We start from the raw sequence: 22,636 nt of genomic DNA, 5'->3' as shown, positions 1-22,636 counted from the left end.
CCCCACGTGGGCCCTCCACATGGAGTGCCCATAGCCACGCGTCGGTCCAATGGAGCCTATCACACGTGGACCAATCGCGGCGCGGAAACAGATCGTATCTCATCCCCCTCTCTCGTCCACGAATTCTGATACCCATCCGCCGTTGGTTTTATGTCCACGCCACGTGTCATCGCGTGCGCGATCCGCTTTCTTTTTCTTTATTCTAAAAGCAACAAATAAATTAAAAATTAAAATATGTATTCTTTAGCGACACCTTGCCCGGGCTCGGATTGCAGAACGCAGAGGAACCTCCTAGAAATCTCTCTGCTCGTCGAGATCCGAACTAGGGTTACGCTGCTTCGTTCTCAGGAGACTGGTCGTGGTTCCGGAACTGAGAGTCTGGGTTTTCTGGCGGCTTGTATCGGTTTTCCAGCGAGATCGGCAGTAGGTACTGTTTTAGCTGAAATCTTTGTCTTTGATGGTTTTTTCTGACGAAAGCGGAAGAGTATCTTGTGATTTTTCATAATTTGCACTGATTTTTGGTTTTGAAGTTTGTGCTTTGACTGGTTGCTGAGAAACAGTTAGGAAGGGAGAGAAATGAAAATTATATTGTTTTTGCTATTTCACATTGTAATTAGCTAGGTTGAACTGGTTTTTATTCATTTTTTGGTCGTTGAAGATGCGAAGCACAGTGAAAAATGTTAAAGGCTAGGTATGGTTTCATTTTCTCTTCCTCTGTTTCCTCTGTCTCCGCAGCAGCCAAACAGAGGACTAGGGTTTTGACTGTAGGATTGTTGTTTTTTAATTTTTTTAATTTTTCATTGCCTGATTGGAAAAAAACATATTGGAGCAGGTTTTTTGGAGATAAACATGACTGAATATCTGAAGGTATTGTGCATTTTTGGTGTTGGATAGAAGATCTTGAAGGAATGTCAGACTTGTGCATGTATGAGGTGGGGTTGCCATTTTCAATAGATATGTGTTCGTATGTCTTTCTCAAAAATTTAAACTGGCAGTAAAGTTTTTCTACATATAAATTGTTTTCCTTATTAAAGTTTTTCCACATATAAATTGTTTTCTTTATTGCTTGAACTTATATTATCTGTTTTATTGAATTTATATGATGGAGCAACAAGTTCTTTGCTCTATGGATGAGTCAAATCTTTTCACTCAAAAAGAAGACAATAAGCAGTAAATTGAAGGACACTTGCAGCCTAGGGAGGGAAGTCTAATGCTGCTGCATGGTGTACAGTGTGTACTTTTGTCGTTGTGGTGAGGGATCAAGTGTAAAACAATTTTTTTTTTTTTTTAAATTGTGGTTATTTTGGACAGTTTTGTGCTTGTTCAGTTGTTGGTAATCCAGCCTTGCTTCAAGTGGAAAGGCTTCAATCTCGGTGACATATAATTGTAGATATTTACTCTTGCATATGATATGACGGTGCAGGTCCCAGGTATTAGACACTTGGATTGTTGACTGCATGTCACTAATCTATTGTAATTCATGATTGACTCTTATGAGTATGCTAATTTTGGATTCTGGATAGTAATGCTTTGGGGTACATTAAGAGTAGTACATCTGGGAATATAATTCAATGACTATGTCTACTGCTATATGCTGGATATCAGTGCCATCCACTATATAATGGTATTGAGCAGTTCAATACTATGAGATTGCATTATAAGGAGTGTATTTAAGAAGTGAGAAAGCTGAGTTTGGCCTGAGTATACCACATTCTTGTGCCATTTTTTAATTCTGTTACATTCTTGTCCATTGTTGCTATTTTGGGTGGTTCATATGTTCATAAGGTTCTCAAAGGTTATTATTATTATTCTTTCATGATTTTGGCTCTAAAAGGTATATATTTATGATTTCTTTTATGGTCCAAGTATCATCCTGCTTATGATATGAATGCGTATATATGCTCTGTTTTGGGCACGGGCTTCCTAGGAATTGTTGGTTCTAGGGTTCATGTTGTTTGGGGCAATTTGTGATTTACACTAATCTGGTGCATGTGAAGGTTTAAGAGGATTTCTGATTTGGGAAAAAATCCTTATATTTGGAGAACAAGAGGATTTCCCATTTGGGAACAAAATTTCTTCTTAGGGATTGACTCCAGTTAGGAATCTCAACACATTTCCTTTGACTTGTCCTGCTTACGATGGTCTTAAATTGAGTCTTGAAAGTAGTCATGTGGTTAAGTTGGGATGGATGGCATATGGAAGAGCAAGCCAAAGGCTAGAATTGGTGTATTATTTGCCCTTTGATATCTAGAGAATGATGCATCCCAGTAAGCCGATGTGGAGGGAATTGTGCTGTGCGGATTTAACTGATATTATCTGCACCTAACTGCTACACATGCTCCTGCAGTGTCTGGCAATGAATTACATGAAAGTAGGTGCTTAAAGCTGGTAGCAGAGTTTTTGATTCTACCTCGAATTATCTTTTTTGTGTCTGGCTCAATCTCCATGTTGTTGTTGTTGTTGAATTTTTTTTTCTGTTTTGTTTGTTTTGTTTTTTTACTTCTGAATCCTTATATATGACGGGGATATTTCCAATATCATTAGACCAAAAAGTGCATTCTGTGAGAGCAGTAGTCTTGTTACTGAATTCAGTTTGTTCAACGTCTTTAACATCTTCTTTGCAAATTCCTGTCTTGTCATGTGCATGACCATATTTGTGTGCATCATAGCCTATATTGAATAGAGTTTGTTGCCTTCCTTAAATAACATTAACTCTGAATAGAAATTCTGCAAAGAGATCTTGATTAATGTGGTGATTTAATTGAGCATAAATGGGTGTGTTATGAACTATATAGGAGATGGAATATCAAGAAGATATAACAGAGTAACACAAGCTAGTGGCCAAAGGGTTCTCGCATACCACTGGAATCAGCTCACAGAAAACATTTATTTCAGTGGCTAAACTGAATTGTGTCATTTTAAAACTTGCTTTTTAGTGAATCTTGGTTAACCATGGAGGACTACTTGAAGATAATTCTGGTTGATCATGTTCTTTTTTGATGGTTTAAAATTTGAGGAATTTTTTAAATAAGTAAATCTAGATATATCAGGAATTTTTTTAGTAATTTAAGGTTATTTTGAATAATTTAGATACTCTGGGCCATTTTGAATTTATACTTCGTTTGTGTATTGTATGAAGATAGTTTCTAAATTTTCTTCCCTCGCAATGTGCTACCTTCTCCTTTTCTCTCCCCCATAGTTACCCAGTTTGCTGCGCCCAGCCCTAGCCCCCAATCCTCCAAACTGCAATCTGGATTGCATGGACCAATTTGAGAGTTGATGGCATCCCAGAGAGATGGGGGTTGGGATCTAGATCACCAAAGTGGCAACCCAGATTTGCCAACCATTTTGAAATAAAAATCATACGAACATATTCATAAAGTTGAAAGCATACAGTTAGAAAAACTGCAAATGTTTTCTTTACCAAAGAACAAGATGGAGTTAAGACAGTTTTGGAGATTGAAACAATTTGTACTAGTGCTCTAATTGCTCCTTGGTAAAAGGGACTGCATCTGAGTTGGTAGAAGGCTCCTGAGTCTCTTCAGCAGTGGCTTGGTAGGCGTGACTATCACGTTTGGATTTTGGGTTCCAATTTGCTGGTTTACCATGAAGCTTCCAACATGTCTCCTTCGTATGCCACAGTTTTTGGCAATGCTCGCACCATGGTTTCTTACACCCATTGAGTTTTGTAACTGTGAGATAAATGGCTGAATTCTGGGAATAGTAATCAGCAGATACAGACCTGGGAGGAATAGTGGGATTGGGTGGAATGGTTTCAGAAGTACCTGAAGAGCCGGTAGGATTTCTTTGGGTGCTGGTCATCGCCGACTTATACGACATCATCAGAAGAAAGAACAAAATAGAAAAAGAGCACGAGGCTCTGATACCATGAAGGATTTTTTAGAAGAAGAATAACCATTCTTATTGAATTTCAAGAGACACGTTTACAAGATAAATAGTAGAGGAAGACCACCAAATTAGGAAGGCCACAAAATTAGCAAATCAAATCACCACAAAATCAGCAAATCAAATCAGCAGATCTCGTGGCTCGAAAAACTGGAAACTGAAACTACTAGAATCTGAAATAGTAATTTCAGATTTTATTCAAAAAATAGAATTTCCTAATTTATTCCCTAGAAATCCGACAGCAGTATAATGGGGTTTATGGTTGGAATATAAGGTGAGGATTTTTTCTGGGAAGAAGTTAAATTTGTCATTGGTGTGGGAAAAGATCCAGTTTTTGGCTTTTTTATGGTTGTCAGGTTTGGAATTTTTTAGGGAAGCTAGTTTTCAGGATTTAAATAGGGACTGGAGGAAATGGTTGGCTTGATTTTTGTTGGTTTTATGTTTTTTTCCCCTGGTTTGAACCAGAATTTTTCGGGAGATTTCATATTCACCATCCTTGTAAATTCTTTCCCTATTAAAGAAAATTTTTTTGATAGCAAAAAAAAGAAAAAAAAATTGCGAATGTTTATTGAAGTTTGAGTTTGAGCTGTGCTTGAACATTGAATGGTTGAACCTTCAGAGAGATAGTAGACGTGAAATCGCTGCCACGAAGCTGTTTCTGGGAAGCCTGTAGCAGTAAGAGGAGAGGGCTTGCTGCTGCTGCGAAGCATGCCATGGTGAGTGAAGAGGGCTGTGAAGCCACAATGGTGAGTAAAGAGGGCACCCTACTGCTGCAATGGTGGATGGAATTTACCGCCTGATCCCATTTTTGTGCAGAAAGAAGGAAGGCTAGTAGTCTTTGACACGTTTGTTTGAGTGCAGCTCAAAATTATGTTCTTTTTGTCCGTAAGTATAGCTCAGAATTACATTAAAATTTTAATTTTTATATTTATTTGCTTATTTATCAAAAAATTTAACACATTAATTTATAGTAAAAGAAATAAATTAATTTACTAACTAATGTTGTTGTTTATTTATAATTTATATTATTTATTTGAATAAGAATAATAGGGATGTTTTTCTGTATTATATATTTCTATATTCCCTCTTAAGTAAATAGAACTGACCGTGATCTTACTGACTAATTGACCCAAATAAGTGGTTCAAGCATACTATGACCCAAAATGGCATACTGACGAAGCATACCATCCCAAGTCCCAAGAATTGCATTCCTCTCTTAAGCAGCGTGCCCCATCCCTATACTTGTAACCAAGGTTGTTAGAATCGGAATCCTATGTAGGATTGTTGGAGGGGTGAGCAGGATCGGTTACAATGTAAATTACATTAAAAATTTATGTATTTGGCATTTTACGACAATTCTCACTAAAATAAGCCTAAAAAACTTGGTAGTAAGTTTAAGAAATTAAAATTAATTTCAGTAATGTAGCTAGCTTGCTAGCTAGCTAGCGCCTAGTAGGTTTTTCCTTCAACAGTTTTGACCCTAAAATTTTTTTTTAAAAGCTTTTTGTTGAAGGAAGAAGAATTTTATGTTAGTTTAAATCAAAAAGAAAAAGAAAGCTATGTGCTCTTTGCTTTGGAATAAAAAAAAAGAAAAAAAGGCAAAGGGAAGCAAGAAAAAAACAACAATGGTAGTGCTAACTACTACCTGCTTGCAAATTTAAGCTCTCAGCCTGACTGTATTACTCCCTGTTTGTTGAAGCTTTCTGCTGCTCTCAAAGCTCCCAGTTGGCCTCTACTCTTGCTGGAAGGAGCAGTTCTTGCTTGCTGAGAGACAATTGGGGATTTGTCTATCAAGATCTCAATGCTCTCAAAGAGCTTTCAATTTCAAAGAAAGAGATCTTTCAAGGTGTGCAGCTGCTCTCTTGACTTGGATCGAACAAATCCCAGGACATGCTCATCATTTGCCCAAATTTTGATGCATTCCAGCCAACTAGACCAAACTTTGTGTCTACTGCAAAAGTAAAGTGTTTTGGCCCACTATAAAAATATTTATAGTGGGCCTTTTTCTTTAAAATCCTAAACATGAAAAATCCATATACCATTGCACAAGTAGGATCGTTAGGATCCCACATAGGATCACAATCCTAAGATCCTAAGGATCCAAATAGGATCCTACTAGTAGGGGTGAGCATTCAGTTGGGTTGGTTAAAAAATCTCATTAACCGAACCAACCGAAATTCCATATTTAACCGAACTCAAAACCGACCGAACCGAATTTCGGTTAAATCGGTTAACCGATTTAATATTTTAATATATTTAAAATATAGATTTTTAATATATATATATAATATAAATAATATACATAAAATTAAATAAATAAATTTTGGTATATATATATAATATAAAAAATATTTTAATATATATATAATTATTTATTATTAATTTATACTATTTGCTTAGTTCGGTTAACCAAACCCAAAAACTGAACCTAAAACTGAAATTCAAAGAAAATGAAAACCAAACCAAACCAAATAAATTTTTAACTGAACCGAACTGATTGAATTTACTCAGTTAATTCTATTTTTACTGAATTATGCTCACCCCTACCTACTAGAGTAAAATTCTTCTTAGGATCCGGATTTATTAGGCAAGTATGGATTGTGGGATCTTGGAATCACAAGATCCAGATTGGGATTCTGATAATCTTGGTGCCACAACTTGAAATTCACCATGTTCCAGGTAACTATCTCTCTTTTTCCCTGTATTCTGTACTATCCTGCATCAGTAGAGCAGATTTCAAACCATACCTGTGGTTCTTTTCTGCTGTCAGTGTTGTTGCTGACCAGGTCTAAGTAAACAGAACAAATTGCAGTCACTTTGATACACTTCTGTCGCTGCCAATATTGTTGCAACCAGATAAAGTTATATGAAGGATTCCTGGAAAATTGCAGAACCAGGGTACTGTTCATCACCCTGCAGATTGCCGAAATTACTAAAACTGCCCCTCATTTTCAAGCACCATATTACTGAAATGTTCTTGAGACGACTCCACTACTCTTGAAAACAGACAGTGCCAACCAGTTCCCCAAATTTCATAACCGTTCGACTAGGCTTGTGGTGTCATGGCCAACTGCCTGGCCACCACCCTTTAGTTTCCTCCTCTTCTGGATTTATTTTGACACACCATCGTTGTGAACATGCTTGCCATTCCCCGGTCTGTCAACAGCCTGAAGATCATGCTGGGGACTCTTATGCGTTCCACGCACCACTGACGTGTGATTGCTCCACTGATGCTTCCAGAACTTTGAGAAGTTAAGACCAGCTATGACATTCTGAATTCTTTCAAGATACTTTGACCTATATTGAAAGAAATTAGACTGCCATTGCACCATCAAAATTTTAGAGTGAAATCAGGTAGTACCAGTACCCGGAATCTGACATAATTGCAGGTTTTTTGTGGAAATTTGGGCAATGTATTCAGAATTATAGTTGAGAAATTGGAGATTCTAAAACAGGGAAGCCAGCAGTTTAATTTTTTTTCTAGATATGAATTTGAGAAATGTTACATGGGCTTCCATGTCTTGTCTTGATGATTTTTCTTGTTTCAGCAATAATTTTTGTGGAGAGCATTTATAGATTTTGTCTGTTTTATCTGATCTTTATTTTGAATACAATGCTAGGAACAATTCCAAAATATGCATCTTATAAGTTTGTGGGCTATGTGACTGAGTGGTGGGTGGAATACAATATTACTGATGCCAGCAAGGTAAAATTCAAGCTGGGTTTTGATTAAGAATGAGAAGTTTGTTACTATAAAAGTTCTTCCCAGATTGTTATGGTGAGATGATCTCCTCCCATCCTAAGAGAAAAATAAGTTCTTATTTTGGGCAACTAGAGCCTCAAATCTCACAACGGCACATCAAAGATGAAACAGAAACTATTGTTGCTACGGACATGGATAACATAAAAGAGAAATATGAGAAAATTGTGTGAACCTGAAATTATTGTTTTCATGGATTATCAGTGTGGAAATGAAAGCTTCATTGACTATGTGGATAGTAGATCACAGGATTCTGTATTTGAAGAGCAAGAAAATACAGATGTAAAAAATTTTGTCCAAATCCTGGAAGAGTCGAAGGAGCAAGCACCAGAATTCAGTGTAAAATTTGGGAAATTCAAAGAGTTCTTTGGATGATGAAATTGCTGAATTTTGTGGTGATAATCTGACAAATAGATCACAAGCCTTAATTAATTCATCTTCTGAAGTGTGACAATTCTCTGCTCATTGACTTTATTGGGACTGGGAATCTTGAAGAGAATTTTAGGAATTTGTTAGTAACATTTGCATGTCTTTGAAATTGGACTATTGTGAAATTTCAAGTTAAATGGCTCATAGGAATATATCCTTGCCTTGTTGCTCCACTGTAAAACTCGAGTAAAACTCAGGGCTGAGTTTTCTCTAACAAGGGAAGTTTGATGGATGATCCCTTGCAGATAATTCTTGGTGATCATAGTCTTTTTGATGATTTGAAAATTAGGAATTTTTTTGAATAAGTAAATCCAGATATATTAGGAGTTCTAGTTAACTTAGGATTATTTTGAATATTTTAGATACAATGAGATTATTTGTTGCAGCTATAGTTTTTTTTGACAAATAAAGAGAAATTTCATAATAAGGAGACCAAGGGGGTGCCGCCCATGTACGAACGAGAAAAGAGAGAACAAAAAGATGGCTCAACGGTGTATCCAAGAAATTGAAAATTAAATGCATGTCCTGCATGTACTGCTCACTGAACAAGCTTGAAAGAGTAGTAGTAAGCCATCTATCCTTGAGGATTGTGGGTTCCTTCAAAACCTTATTTGTTTCAGTTATGATGTTGGATGTATGAGTACTTTTGCCTATTCATTATATGAGGGCAGTTATTTGAAGTCCTGAAACTGTTGCTCTTCCCTCTCTATGTTCAGCCCACTCCCTCTCATCTTTTTTGCTCGTCTTCCTATCTCTTGTCTGCTCCCTCCTTTCTTCTTCTTTCATCTTTTCTTCCATACTATTCTTCCTCTTACTCTCCATTATTTTTCTTTCATTCCCTACTGTCCTGCATCACCACTTCATCTTTTGGCTGAGAAAAAATCAGTCCCATATAGTAATTTGGATCCAGTTTTTGTGATTCTGTCTTTGAGATTCATATTTTCCTTAACTGGAGGTGAATTCAGTTAGGTTTAGTTCAGATTTTACAGAAAATTTCGAAACACTATTTAATATGTTTTATAGCTGTAGGTCAATTTAAATTTGTATTTTAAATACTATTATAGGTATTAGGTTTTCTCAAATGAATTATTAAATGCGTTTGCTTCACCAGTCTGGTTTGGGTTTTTCGAGTATCAAATCTTAGAAACTGAACCAAACCACATCTACATGAAAACCAAACAAAGCCAAATTACTTGGCTGGGTTTAGTTTTTCAATTTTTTTGGCTATCTTCTTTGTATGCGCAGCTGTCCTCAACAAATAGAAGGTATGTAAACTGAAGAAAGCAAAGTGTGGACTAGAGCAGTCCTTAGAGCGTCATTCAAGTGATCTGATAAAGGCAGAATAAATTGTTGTGCTGCAACAGAGGGGGTACCTTTCTTATCAAGTATTCACAAATGAAGGCTATTGCAAAAATGTGTTGCAATATGTGATTCTGGATTATGGTATTAGAGAAGTATGTAACTTGAATACTCATTTGGTTAAAGTGTTTGAATTAATGGGTTAAGGAAATAGAAGCTTGAAAACTCAGATACTTCATGGTCAGCTCCTTCTACAAGCAGCTGGACAGGCGTTCTGAGGCCAGACTTGATTTCTCTTGGAAAGCCATTTGGAAAACTGTTTCCCCAACCAAAATTGCTCTTTTTTTTTTTTCGATGGGGAGGCAACTTTGAGGAAGATTCTTACTCAATAATCTTTAGAGAAGGGGTTTCATCACTTTGGTTAACAGATGCTTTCTTTGCAAATATGATGCTTAAACTGTTGACCTCTTTCTGCTCCATTGCTCCTGGACCAGAACTTTTTGGAATCCTGCTGCTGTTCTTTTGGAACAGCTCTGGGTCACTGCTGAATCTGTGCAAAAGGAAACCTGAGCTTGGAGGGGTCTTTCTGTGACTACAGAAGGAAAAAATCCTTGCCCTTAATCCCTCCCACCATCTTCTGGATTGCACGGAGAGAGAAATGTTAGAGATCTTGAAGGAACTTCAACTCCTCCCAAAATCTCAAGGATAGATGGCTTTATGCTCTTTCTTGCTGGTTTAGTGGGCAATACATGGATGCTCATTTAACTTCTGATTTCTTGGATAATCTGGAACACATTTGATTGATCTTTCTTGTGTATATATTTTTTCTTTTCTTGTTTGTGCCCTTCTAATTTTTATTTTATTTTATTTTTTCAGATTATTAAAGGAATCTAAAGTTCTTCTTAGGGTTGAGGTCACTAAATCTTGTGAAATCATTTCCATTTTACAGAGGAAATATGTAATTGAGTTTTTAAGGGAGTTGGAAATATTAATGAAAAAGCCTTGATTCAATAGGATTATGGTTTAGTTGGATACTGTCAAATCATCGAACTGTTTATGAGATTCGCATTTTTATCCTCACTTGGGTCATACTTATCTGGTTAACTTTGTTAGTTCATGCATGTTTAAGAACATCACATACTTAAAGGCAGCCTATAGAGCTCTGCTGCAGTTAAAATTTGCAAATCCATGTTTGAGACAGGTCCCTTATTTCAATGCCAGCTGTGCTGAAGCAAAATTATAGATTGTATCCTCATTTGGACACACTGAATTTGATGAGGGAAAATCTTGTGGGAAGGGAACTTTTGTTTGGTTTATTAAATAGTAGCTTTATGTGGCATTTTCTTTTTTGGATCAGTAAAAGATAGATTTGTTTAAAGGGCAGGCTTAGTGCTCAAGATTAAAGCTTCCGTAAGATGCGTGAGTTATGCAGTGAAAATCATTTTGAAGAGATTAATGAACTAAATGGCTTTATTGTGCCATTTTCTTTTTGCACACCATGGGTGTGACATGATGAATGTAAGGTTTCTTTTAAAGAAGTTGAATGTGTATTTAGTGTTCTGAAAATAAAGATAAACTAGTTGATTATTGATATATCAACTAGATCTAGTCTGGAAGTGAAAACCATTATATCATGTTAGGTGACTTTTGCATCTGTTCAGAGGGGTGTTTAATGGTCCTTGTGTACAGTCAACAAAGTGTGCATTTATTAATGAAGAGTGAAAACCAAATAGTTGATCTTCCTCCTCTTTTAGTTCATTTTTTTTTTCTTCTTCTTCACTATTTAACCTTTAGGGTGCATTTGGTTGGGTGGCTAAGGTTTACAGGATTGGATTTGACTGGACTAAATTGGATTGGACTGACTATTGTTATTATCCCGTCTCATGTTTGGAAGGTAATACACATAGAATAGGCTAATTATTAAAAAAATACTAAACTATGCTTATAATAAAAATTTTATTTTATTAAAAAATAAAATTAATTTTAATGTTTTTTTTTGTTTTATAAATATTTTAAAATTTCTAAGTATTATTAAACCTAAGGAGCATATTGGGAGGGATAATTGGTGAAGTCTGAAGAGGAGGCCAGGAGGCGTAATTGGTGGTGAAGGGAAGTGCAGGAGTGTATGAAGGAGGCAAGGGGTTTGGATGTGATTGGTGGGAATACGGTTAGGGCTAGGGTTGGGAGGAGGACAAGGGTTGGGGTTTTGAAGGTGGGGGTTCTAAGAGTACTAATAATGAGAAAAAAAGTTGAGATCTCCCTGCTGTATCACTGCAAATGGCTTTGAATGGCGGATTAATTGAAGGATGAATTGTGATGATAAAATTGAAGAATAGAGGATCAAGAAAAAGAAAATTTGAGGAGGAAAAAGATGCAGGGAAAAGAAAAGGCTGAGTGAAATTGGGAATTGGATTCTTAGGGGTGAAACTGGTCGATTGGCCAGCTTGCTGCAGAAGAAACAATCAATGAGGTCTCAGAAATCTGGATTCCTTGTCCCTGGAATAGGATTTGTTCCTCTTTGGTTTTTCCTTTGCTGTTCAGAATCGATCTCCAGAATAACATGAAGGTGTTGTTGGACAAGTGATGGAGAAGATGATCGGGGGAGGGCATCATTGTCCATTTAAATTTTTTGTTAGCCAGGGCTGGTCAGTGAGAAGGGGGGCCATATCCTGCACAAATGGGCCAAGCATCGCTCCCTCCCTGGCCAGTCCTATATTGCTTGTGTTACACCAGACATGGGCTAAGAGTCCTTAGCCTTGCCTTGCCTAGCCTAGCCTAGCCAGCGAACTAAATGCACCCTTAATATCTAACTGGAAAAAAATTAAAAACGGTGTTGTGTTTCTAATATAAAATTCTTCAGAAGTGAAAGGAAACCCTCATTGTTAAGTAGTCTGCAATTTGAATCGCATGAGGGACTGATTCAACCTTTAATCCGACTCTTATTATTTTTTGGGTGCCTGTTTCTTTGTTTTTTCATTTGTGTGTCCGTCTCCTTTTATCTAATTTGTATATTTGTTTTGATGATGCTTAGATTCATAGAAGAGATAATACATACAGACATACATACATATATATCTATATATATATATATATATATATATATATATATATATATATATGTATGTACATATATTCAATTCAGTTTCAATCTTTATGTGTACATTTCAAGATGTGACTGAGCTACTATTTACTGTTTTGACTTGCCTAAATTTCCTCAGTGGATGCTTATATTTCTATTGCTATATATATAATACTATTGTAGTTCTATATTTAGCTTGTGCTGTTGATGTTTGAGAATTAAATTGATATTGTAGCCTTACGGCCCTCACCAATTACCATATTCATTCTTTGGTTTTTATAAATAAGTTATAATGTATAGGTTTTCATAAGCTTTTCTCTTTTCATGGTGTTTTCTAATGTGAATTGGTGCTTGGATATCTGATAGGTTCAGCTTTTTTATATGCACATAAATTTTTTTCTACATTTTATCAAGGTGCACATTGTTCTATTTTTTATGATCAAATACATATGTTTTGGAAATTTTATGCAGCCTTTTTCAATGTCTGTTTCTGAACTGACCAAAGTGATGCAATGAAGTAATTTTTGAAAGAGAATGTAAGGCTTGATATACATTATTGGCCCACAACCTGGCAGCTTAAACTTTTAGTGAAGTGGTAATCTTAAATGGTATGAGAGCCTGGGTTTGTCGAGTGTTGGTGGAGGATGTGCTAGCCACTTCTTTTTTCTGGTTTTGCTAAAAGGAAGGATGCTCACTTGTTGTGGCTTTGCGTGGTCTTTGCAATTTTGTGGGGTTTTATGGATCAAACGAAATGCTTGTATGTTTATGGGGAACAAGCTGAACTTATCTTTGAAATGGGAGAAGATTCAATATTTGGCCTCGCTTTGGTGTTTTTTGGCTGGTTGTGTTAAAGGAGTGGGCTTTTCTGATATCCAAAGGGATTTGTTGGCTCTGCTAGTCTGATGGCCTTTTGATTTATTGTTTTTTGTTGCCTTTTTTGTTTTTGTTTTTGTTTTCTAATTTTCTTTCTTTTGTTGGTGAAGAATTCTTGTTCTCATTTTTGTATATTCTTCTTTTTCTAATAAATTTTCTATAAAAAAATGGTATTAGAGCTATGGTTGGCAGGAGGTCCTGGTTTTAGTCTTGTTGCTCTTGTTGGTTGTAAAAGAACTAACTTATTCCCTGCAATTTGGTGTTGTTTATTGTTTATTTATCTGTCCATTTGTGATTGGGCTGCAGGGTGATTGCTGAGGCTTGATATACATTGTTGGCTAGTAACCTAACAACTTAAGCTTTTAGGTGAAGTGTTAATCCAACCAAGAAATTCGATTAAATTTTAATTTCTTTTCCATTTTTTGTTTTCATTTTTATTTTTTAAGAAATTTTCATACTAGAAAGGTTTGACTTGTAGTAGAATGAGTTTTATTTTTAAGCAAGCAGGTATATATATATATATATATATATATTTTACTATTATTTGTTTTTGATAAACAAAGAATTGTATTAAAGGAGGAAAGAAGTACAACAAAGAAAAAGAAAAAAATAAACAACCAGGGAGAATAAGATATCTTCCCTTTACAAATGGAAAGCAGAAAAAAAGGTGGCCCAGTGTATAAAGCTCTCATGTATGCGAGTTTCAGGGAAGGGGAGGACCATGATAGGCTTATAGTATGCAGCCTTACCTTGTATTTTTGCAAGAGGCTATTTCCACACTTCGAACTCGTGACCTCTAAGTCACACAATGCCAACTTTACCGTTGCACCTAAGCTCTTCTTCACAAATGGAAAGCAGCTAAATAAAAATAAACACAAGCCAAATCAAAGAAATCCTGATGCTTGTCTTCCAAAGAAACATGAAAGAATCCATTTGCTAAGCACCAAAGCGACGCAAGGAATACCACACTGCTCCAAACCGATCTACTGGAAACCACTCTGCTCCAAAGCATACTGCTGGAAGTGGGAACGGCTTTAAAGATTCTCCCATTTCTTTCCAACCAAATGCAACAAATAGTACCCAGAACAGAGAACACTTGGCCTTCTAGAGTTAAATAGAATTGTGAATACCCATCTGTATGACAAAATTGGTCCATGGGGTTCAGCCTATGCTAGGAAATCTTTGGCAGGTTTTTGCATTCTTCTTCCCTAACCTCTTGATAGTTTCTTCTCTCTTTAATTATTGTAACTACTGAATATGCTGGCTTTAGTGATGCATTAGAAGTGTTTTGTGATGAATTTTTCTGGTAATGATGAGTAGGAGAAATAATATACCATTTAAATTGTCAATGAGGGCAAGAGGGGGTATTATGAAAAATTGAAGATGATGTTATAACATTGCATCCAAGTCACTTCTAGCTGACTAACAGATGGTTAGTAAGTGGAGCAGAAATTAAATGTCAAAGGAGGTTAGTTGAGTTTTCAAATCCCACAGGGATGCTAATGTATTTCACCCTTTAGAATAAGTATTTTTGGCAGCATTTATTGGTTCTGTCCTCCCCTTTTTGAGGAGAAATTGCCTTTATAGGCTGCACTGTTCTTGTTTATCACAATTGGCAGCTCTTGTGCTTCCATTACACCTGAGTGGGAAGCAATAAGTTGTTCAACTATGTTGGGAAAAACTATTTGTGTGTTTGAACTCAGTATATGGGGAATTCTCTAACCTGCTAACAATAAAAAATTTCATTTCTGGTTATTATTTAGAAAGGATCTTAAAACCTGCCAGAAGTTTTGTAGTATAATTTTGTACAATCTATGAAAAGGGAAGAAGCATTAGAAAAATGAAAAAGGAAGGGATCTGAATTATATGGGGCCTTGAGGAGACTCAAGTTCCAATGCTTGGCTTAGATCGACTCTTGTTTTAGCATGTGTAACACTCCAGGATTCGACCCCCCACCCCCCCTTTAAAGAAAAACCAAAGAAAAAAGCAAGACATTGAGAGAGTTGGGGATTATGTATAGTTTAATTGCCAAGACATTTATTAAGTTATTAGTCCTGCTTAAAAATGTGAAGTTTATTAAAATGGATATTGGGCTTTTGTTCCTTTAGAGGTAGCTCCATTCTTATTCTGTTTTGCCTTCCTCCCAAAAATAATCCACAAGTTAATTAGTATGAAAATTTTGGAGTTACGCTACCTTGGACATAAGCAAGTAAAACTAACTTGCTAGCATATATTCTGTTTTGAAAATTCTTATGAAAATTGTATATTGATTAGGAATGAGACTTGTAAAGGGTTTTTATATATGAGTTGGATATCTTCATCTAACGTTGTACACCTTCGGGTTGAATATGATATCCCTCATGGATATGAGTCCTGTTTATGCTCTAGCTCCCCGCCGTGTACAACTCTTTGGACTAACAATTGGTATCAGAGCTTGTTGGACTTTAGACTTCCATGTTTTTCAAATTTTGGGCTTATTAAAAATTTATAAAATATTTTTTGGATAAGTTATAACATGATAAATTCTTTCATGTTATCAAAAGATTTAGAATATTGGGGCCTGATATTAATTAGAAATTGTCAGTAGTTTCTGAAATACTTCCCATCTTGTATATGTACACATATACATTGAAATTATATCATCGTTATCTGCTCCAAGCAGTAGCTCTGCTGTATTAACTGCTTATATTTCAGTAGAAAGCTCATGGTAGTGTTCTTCTATTTTATATGGTTGTATGGTGGAACTGTCTTCACTTCAACTGCTTTCAGTGTCTCTGACTAACATTTTCTGTATTTAACTTCTTGTTGTATACAAGGATGATTTCAAGCTCCTATGTCTAAAAGTTGAATTTATTAAGCTTACCCTCTCTATTTAGTTGGTTATAGAATTCAAATGAATTTTGAATTGTTAAATGGTGGATGCAATCTTGAATAGTTATCAAACTTGATATGTTCCACGTCCTAATACCTAATCATATTCATATTGTATCTGCTTAATATATTGTACTATGCCATAAATTACCTTGAAATGCTAGCGTAAATTTTCTGTGATTACAGCTAAGCATTCTCACTGGTATTACAGCTTGAAGATATTGCATGGGATGACTTTGGTGTGAGTGACGATCATATAGTGCCTCATCCTGGCAATGAACCTGAGAAAGAATGCACCATTCGGATTAATAGTCGTAAGAAACCACGACAAGAAGTAGTTGGTATTACTACAAATATTGAAGCAAGGCATGCTGCTCAATTTGTTAGTCCAGACAAGGAGAAAACAAGCTTATTAACTCCGAAGAACAGAAAGGACACAATGTTGGAAAAGGGTTCATGGTCTCACTCATCCGATGGGTTTCCTGCTTCATGTGATGGTGATCCAAGAAAAGATGTCAATGTATTAGCATCCGATGATTCTGGGATGTCCAGCTGCTTTAGAGCTAGCAATGTTGATTCTGGTGCCACTGACCTTTGTGACAATGATCCTGTCAGGGACAGTGGTACTACAGTTGATAATAGCATGTATCATTATCCACTCTCTCATATTTCGCAAACAGACAATGATCTCAGCTTTTTTGATAATGATCAAGGAGATAAAGAAAGCAGTGACCTATTATATTATGGGTGGCCTGATATTGGAAATTTTGAGGATGTTGACAGGATATTTAGGTAGTTCTCAAAATCCTCTATTAACATACCCCTGGTATTTGCATTTTTAGAATTTCATGATCAAATTTGCATTTATCTTGTTTTTCTTCCATATCTTTATTTGGGAGGTTTTTTACTTATTATGAAGGGGAGATGAGATGGCCTTGAGCTAGTTATATGGTTTTTGTAGCTAAATATGTGTGGATTACAGTGTTTCTTTTCATTATGCAGAAGTTGTGATTCAACATTTGGGCTAGGGAGTGTTAACAATGAAGATGAGCTGAGCTGGTTTTCGTCTTCAAATGCTATCGAGGGGAGTGAAGATGTGAAACCTGGCTTTAAGTTTTCATCTCCGGAATCAAGTGCATTAGGAAGTGTGTCTGAATATCATGAAGCTCCTAGGCTGAACAATCCAAGTCCATCACTAGATGGTTGCGACAAGAGCAATGTCTCCATTAAATTTAAAACTAATTCTTGCACATCAGATCCCAATCAACATGCTGCTCTCTGTTCGTTATCCTTCATGAATGGGTCCAATACAATTTCTGACACTAAGGATTGTTTTATGCCTAAGGAGCAGGTCAGTAAAAGTGATTGTCATTTCCGCTTAATTATGTAAATATAATTTTTTTGCCTTTTTAAATATAAATCATGTTTTTATGGGAATTTCTAGAACTTTGTTTTGGCATCAGACGCTTGTTATGTTCCAATATATTTTTTGCTGGCAATTGAGAGCAACTCTGAAGTTTAATTCCAAAACTATAATCTAGTTGTAAAAATGAGAGGTGTGTTTTCATCATTGGTAAGAATTGAATCCAAGTCCCCTCTTAACACTGATGTGCTTGTCAGGGGTGGAAGGGAATTTTTTTGGTAGCCTCCAATTCCTGAAAGGGTGGCTTTGGCAACTGTCAATAACTAGTGAAAATTTTTTTCCTGTGGGCCCTGAGCCAGGGTTACAGATGAAAGCCATTGGTAGCAGTGGTTAGTGATATTAGCTGGTAAAGGTACCGCACTGTGTATAGCAAGCATCTTGCAGTCTGGTTATGGATGTTATGAGGTTACTTAACAACATAATGTATCATAATATCCATTGTCTATTATTTCTTTATGCTTCTCAATGAGTTCTAATAGTTGACAACTGATTGGCATAAGCAGTTTAGAATAACATTCAAAGCCATTGTTTGTTGTTCTAGGATACATAAGATCTACATTCAAACTTTTGTATTTAAGGTTTCATCCATTCTAGACCTTTATGTGCCTGATTCTTTTTTCCTTCATAAGAAAAAAAGATTTAACTAAGAGCTAGGGGAAAGAATATACAATATAGAGGAGAGGAAGTACTCCCAGAAAATAAAAAGTAAAATGCCAACAACAAAATAGAACTCAGTTGATCAAAGTCAAAGGAACTCTTGCAAAAGCACCTGCCACTGAAGATCAAATTGAGTTAAGGAAACCAACCTATTTCTATGCAAATGAAGAGGGAGAGGACTAAGATCTTTGAATTCCTCTCAAACCAAATGAACCATACCATCATGAGTAAATTAGTCCTACAAGCCCTGGCATCCTTTTGTCTGAAACTGCGGAAGCACTTCCTCTGCAGAAATAGGCACAGCCAACGCTCCTCACCAATGCTAAGAAGGAAGTTCCACAACCTCCAAGCACAAGGGCAATGCAGGAAAATATGAGCACTAGTCTCGCAATTCTGCCTATGCAGAACATTCATTTTAGGTGATAAAGCATTATAGCTTTATTAGGCTTCCTCCTATAGAAAGGGTCATGTCAGATGGGGTCCAGAAGATATGAACAGAAAAATTTACAGGAAAAAAATTACTGGGTTATCCAGACACGAGAGTCTCTGTCCATAGAGAAGAGAGCCTGACATCAATAAAGAATAGATGTTAAAGAACATCTTTTGTTTTCGAAGGCATTCATATGAATCATATCTATTTATGTAACATGTTTGGTGTCAATGATGTGGTTGAGTGAAATTGTTCTATGCAATCCCATATTACTAATTCCCTACAAAGTTCAATTTATCAATTCAGCCTCTCTGCCTCCCCTCGAATTCTCACTCCTATGACTAGATTTGTTCTTATCTGGCAGATCAATTTGCATAAAAAGCAGTCAAAGCGTCAGAACTCATCAGAAGGAAAAAGAAAAGACAAATATTTGGAAAATGGCTGTTCCATTAATCACTGCAGTAACCTGAAACCACTGGTAGATGTAAATATTCCTTTTTGGGACTCTTACCATCAAGTCTTTTCCTCAGGAGTTCTGCAAAGCAAAACATTGGACCTTACATCTTGAATTAATTGCAGGCACACATTCCTCATATGCATTCAAACTACATTTATCCTCTTGATCAAATGGCTTCTGGTCCAACTCTTTCAGTTAGCAAATCTGAAAACAATGCTTTCTCTTCTCGTTCTCGAAAGGCGGCCTCCTATGCATCAAATCAAGTGCAGACTCAGGAAAGTTCTCATGGTCCTTCATTTGAGGCTTCTGTTATGGCAGGGCACTTGAAGACAGACAAACCATATTCTCAATCAGGTTTACAGGCATCATTAAATAGCAATCTTGAACATGTGGATTTGGGGGCCCAGGCAGCATTTTGTGATCCACTGTCTGTTCAGAAGCCATTACTTAATTGTGAAACCGAGGTTGAAGGTCATAGTGAAGTTGGAGGAGCTAATATAGGAGTTCCAGCTGAATTAGATTGTTCAAATGTACAAGAAAGCTCGTGCATAAGCTCTTTGGATGAAATTTCACTAGAGGCTACAAGTTTTCGCCAACTTCAACATGTCATGGAACAGGTACAATGATATGGAATTTGGAGATTATACTATATGTCAATGTACTGTATTGTGAAGCTATTGTGCTGAGAATCTTTGTGGAAATTGTGTATGAGCTTGTGCATGTCTAGATGGATGCATTTGTAATGATATGATCTACATCAGTGTCTTATTTTATGCACATTTTTAATGAGCAGTCCACTAAAGAGTCTTTCCATTTATTGTATCATTATCAACACATTATTATTATTATTATTATTATTATTATTGTTTGATTTTTGAGCAAATGGTATCTAGGTCCCTTTCCGTTTCAGGGATTGACTAATCCAAGGGGCAGAGGGGCCTTCCCTTAGCTCCCTTTATTATTATTATTATTGTTGTTGTTGTTGTTGTTATTTTTTGCGGGAGCTGGGGGTGGGATTGGGTTGATCTTTCACAGTTTCACTTTACTGAAAGAAAACATTCTGCCATATATGAGTACAGGGCAAGAGAGTGCAATGAACATACTGCACAATACAGGAGCTAAGCGAACAGTTCTACGCAAAACCAAAAACTACCCCAAAGTAATACTGAGTGATGGACAGATTTTGTAAGAACTACCAAGAAAAAATTTGGTGCACATTTTCAAGCAATCATTGTGCTGCCTCTGTCGTTGAAGTCGGGATCCTACCTTGAATTGTTTGGAGTTTTTGGGATCAGATCCTAAAATGTTGGATTTTAGAGTCATGATATTACCAAATAGAAAATAACATTTAATCTAAAAAAGTGGCTGTCTATCTTTCATTTTAAGGGTTTTGATTGCAAACCCTAAAATAGGATAGAGATTAGGAAATATTTTAATTATTGTTCATGTTATTATTTAACTGCACACCTGAAATTTATGGAGTTAAAAAAATATTTGTGGGAGTTATGGATTCGTTGTTTTTATAGAAGCTGTATTAAATCAACAAGGATACAAAAGTGCACTCCATGATGGCTAGCACTTCAACTAAATGAGGAAAAGAAAAGGAATGAAGACACCTAGAAAGAATGATAGGGATTTAAGACATTGGGTGAGATTCAAAAGACTTAGGAAAAACAAAATCCACACGAAACTTTGATTCACGAGGAGGTGAAATCAATGAGGACTGATTTCATAAAATAGAGGAAATTTGGAATTATGGAATTACTTTTGATCAAAGTGAAGCTGCAACAGATTCTTTCTATCATATTTTATTAAAAGTATGTTTCTTTTTGTTGTGCTATCAAAGATCAGACTTTGATCAATATGGGTTGCTTTTCTCCTAGGACTTGGATCAAGGTTTAAAAAAAGGGCTATTTTTCTTTATTTTTAGGCACATAGAATTAAACTTATACTCTTCATTTGGTCATGCCATGTTAAACTAAAGAAAAGCAATTAAAAAAGACCACATGGAATTTTAAGAAATCAACAATTTTTTCTTGCTACCCAAAATTCCAGTGTTTAAAGAGGCTCAATCGAGGCTCGCCTTAAGGCAAAGCATACTTAAAACGCCTTGAGGCTCAATCTAAAATACCAAATTCCAAAAAGGCTAATGCATTACATGTTGAGGCTTACACATTTTTACAAAAAACACGCCTATTGCTCCTTTTCAGTTGAGGTTTGCGCATTTTGGGTGTGTGATTCTCAAGTTAGAATTGGTTAGAAAATTTTAACTGCATGTTTGTACAAAAGGAATGTCATAATATGAGTTTTTGTAAAACTCTTGAACCTCAACCTTTTCAAAATAATTGGATTTATATCTTATGTCATGAAAATAGTTTGAACTTTGTAATGGTATAGCTATCTCTTGTCATGATTTATATTATATTTCAAGTTAGCAATTTTTGAATGGCCAACAAATATTTTCGAAGTACTTCTAGTTTTTATTTTTTACATTATATTTGTGATTTTCTTAATTTTCACTTTATTTTAAATATATATAATTATTTAACAAATTTTTATCTTAAAAAAGAAATTCTCAAAAGGCTTACGCCCCAACGCCTTAAGGCTTGCGCCTCGCCTTTAAAGGGTAAAAACGTCTCGCCTTACGCCTTCGCCTTTTAAAACATTGCAAAATTCTATAATGTTTGAGATTTTGTTGGATCCCTAAGATCCTACGATCCTGGGCTTGGAAAGAACCATTGAAAAACAACATTGGATGGATGTATTTCTTTTGTTACTCCTAATTCTTTGACTTTGGGTTATAGGATCCTTATTCCCAAAGATCCTATGATCATTGGACTCTGATTATTCAAAAATTTTTAGTGATTTCTGGTCTGGATTGGAAATTTAACAATATCGCACTTTGCGTTGCTTGTGATGTTTATCTCATTAGAATTCTTATTCTTGAAACTGATCAAGTTGAATCTGCTTGATTTCAGTTGGATATTAGAACGAAACTGTGTATAAGGGATAGTTTGTACCGTCTTGCTAGAAGTGCAGAACAAAGGCATAATTGTGCAAATTTGAATGGTGGCATTAGAGAAGATGGAGACACAAGTGGAGCATTGATGGCTGAAGAAGCAACTAAGTGCGGGTTCACTGCTTGCTTACTGCATTTAATTTTATTTATATATGCTAGTTTGTAGTGATGCTTCTGCTCCTTCGCATGCATGATGAACTGCAAGGGTGCCATATATGCTGCATAATTGCTGTTTCCTTTCTGCATTTTGTTTTATTCATATATGTTTATTTGGATTGTATGGAGTGTTGCTTTCTACTCTTTTACATGCATGATGAACTGAAAGGGGGCCATATATGCTGCATAATTCACATAGGTTTTTGCTGCTGCATGAACTGCAAGCTGTATGTGCTTTATAATCCATGTAGTGATTATTGCTGCTCTTTTATTAATT

The 22,636-nt window shown here is 35.9% G+C and overlaps 1 protein-coding gene across 2 annotated transcripts in view; it reads left to right on the top strand.

Annotated features, from left to right (window-relative positions):
* Window positions 1–226: 226 nt before the first annotated feature.
* The window catches only part of LOC131163907 (protein LNK1), a 43,729-nt gene continuing 21,319 nt past the window's right edge, over window positions 227–22,636 (top strand). The window contains exons 1-7 of one of the 2 annotated variants that reach the window (XM_058120730.1): window positions 227–427; window positions 833–932; window positions 16,429–17,009; window positions 17,220–17,568; window positions 19,092–19,211; window positions 19,307–19,801; window positions 22,163–22,311. In XM_058120730.1, coding sequence (XP_057976713.1) covers window positions 909–932; window positions 16,429–17,009; window positions 17,220–17,568; window positions 19,092–19,211; window positions 19,307–19,801; window positions 22,163–22,311 — 1,718 coding nt within the window. In that variant the 5' untranslated portion in view covers window positions 227–427; window positions 833–908. The remainder of the gene's footprint in view (window positions 428–832; window positions 933–16,428; window positions 17,010–17,219; window positions 17,569–19,091; window positions 19,212–19,306; window positions 19,802–22,162; window positions 22,312–22,636) is intronic. The other variant, XM_058120731.1, reaches the window with a different exon arrangement.

This window comes from Malania oleifera, chromosome 9, assembly GCF_029873635.1.
Source record: "Malania oleifera isolate guangnan ecotype guangnan chromosome 9, ASM2987363v1, whole genome shotgun sequence".
In the NCBI taxonomy this organism is placed as follows: domain Eukaryota; kingdom Viridiplantae; phylum Streptophyta; class Magnoliopsida; order Santalales; family Ximeniaceae; genus Malania; species Malania oleifera.
This window is presented reverse-complemented; position numbering and strand designations above follow the sequence as displayed.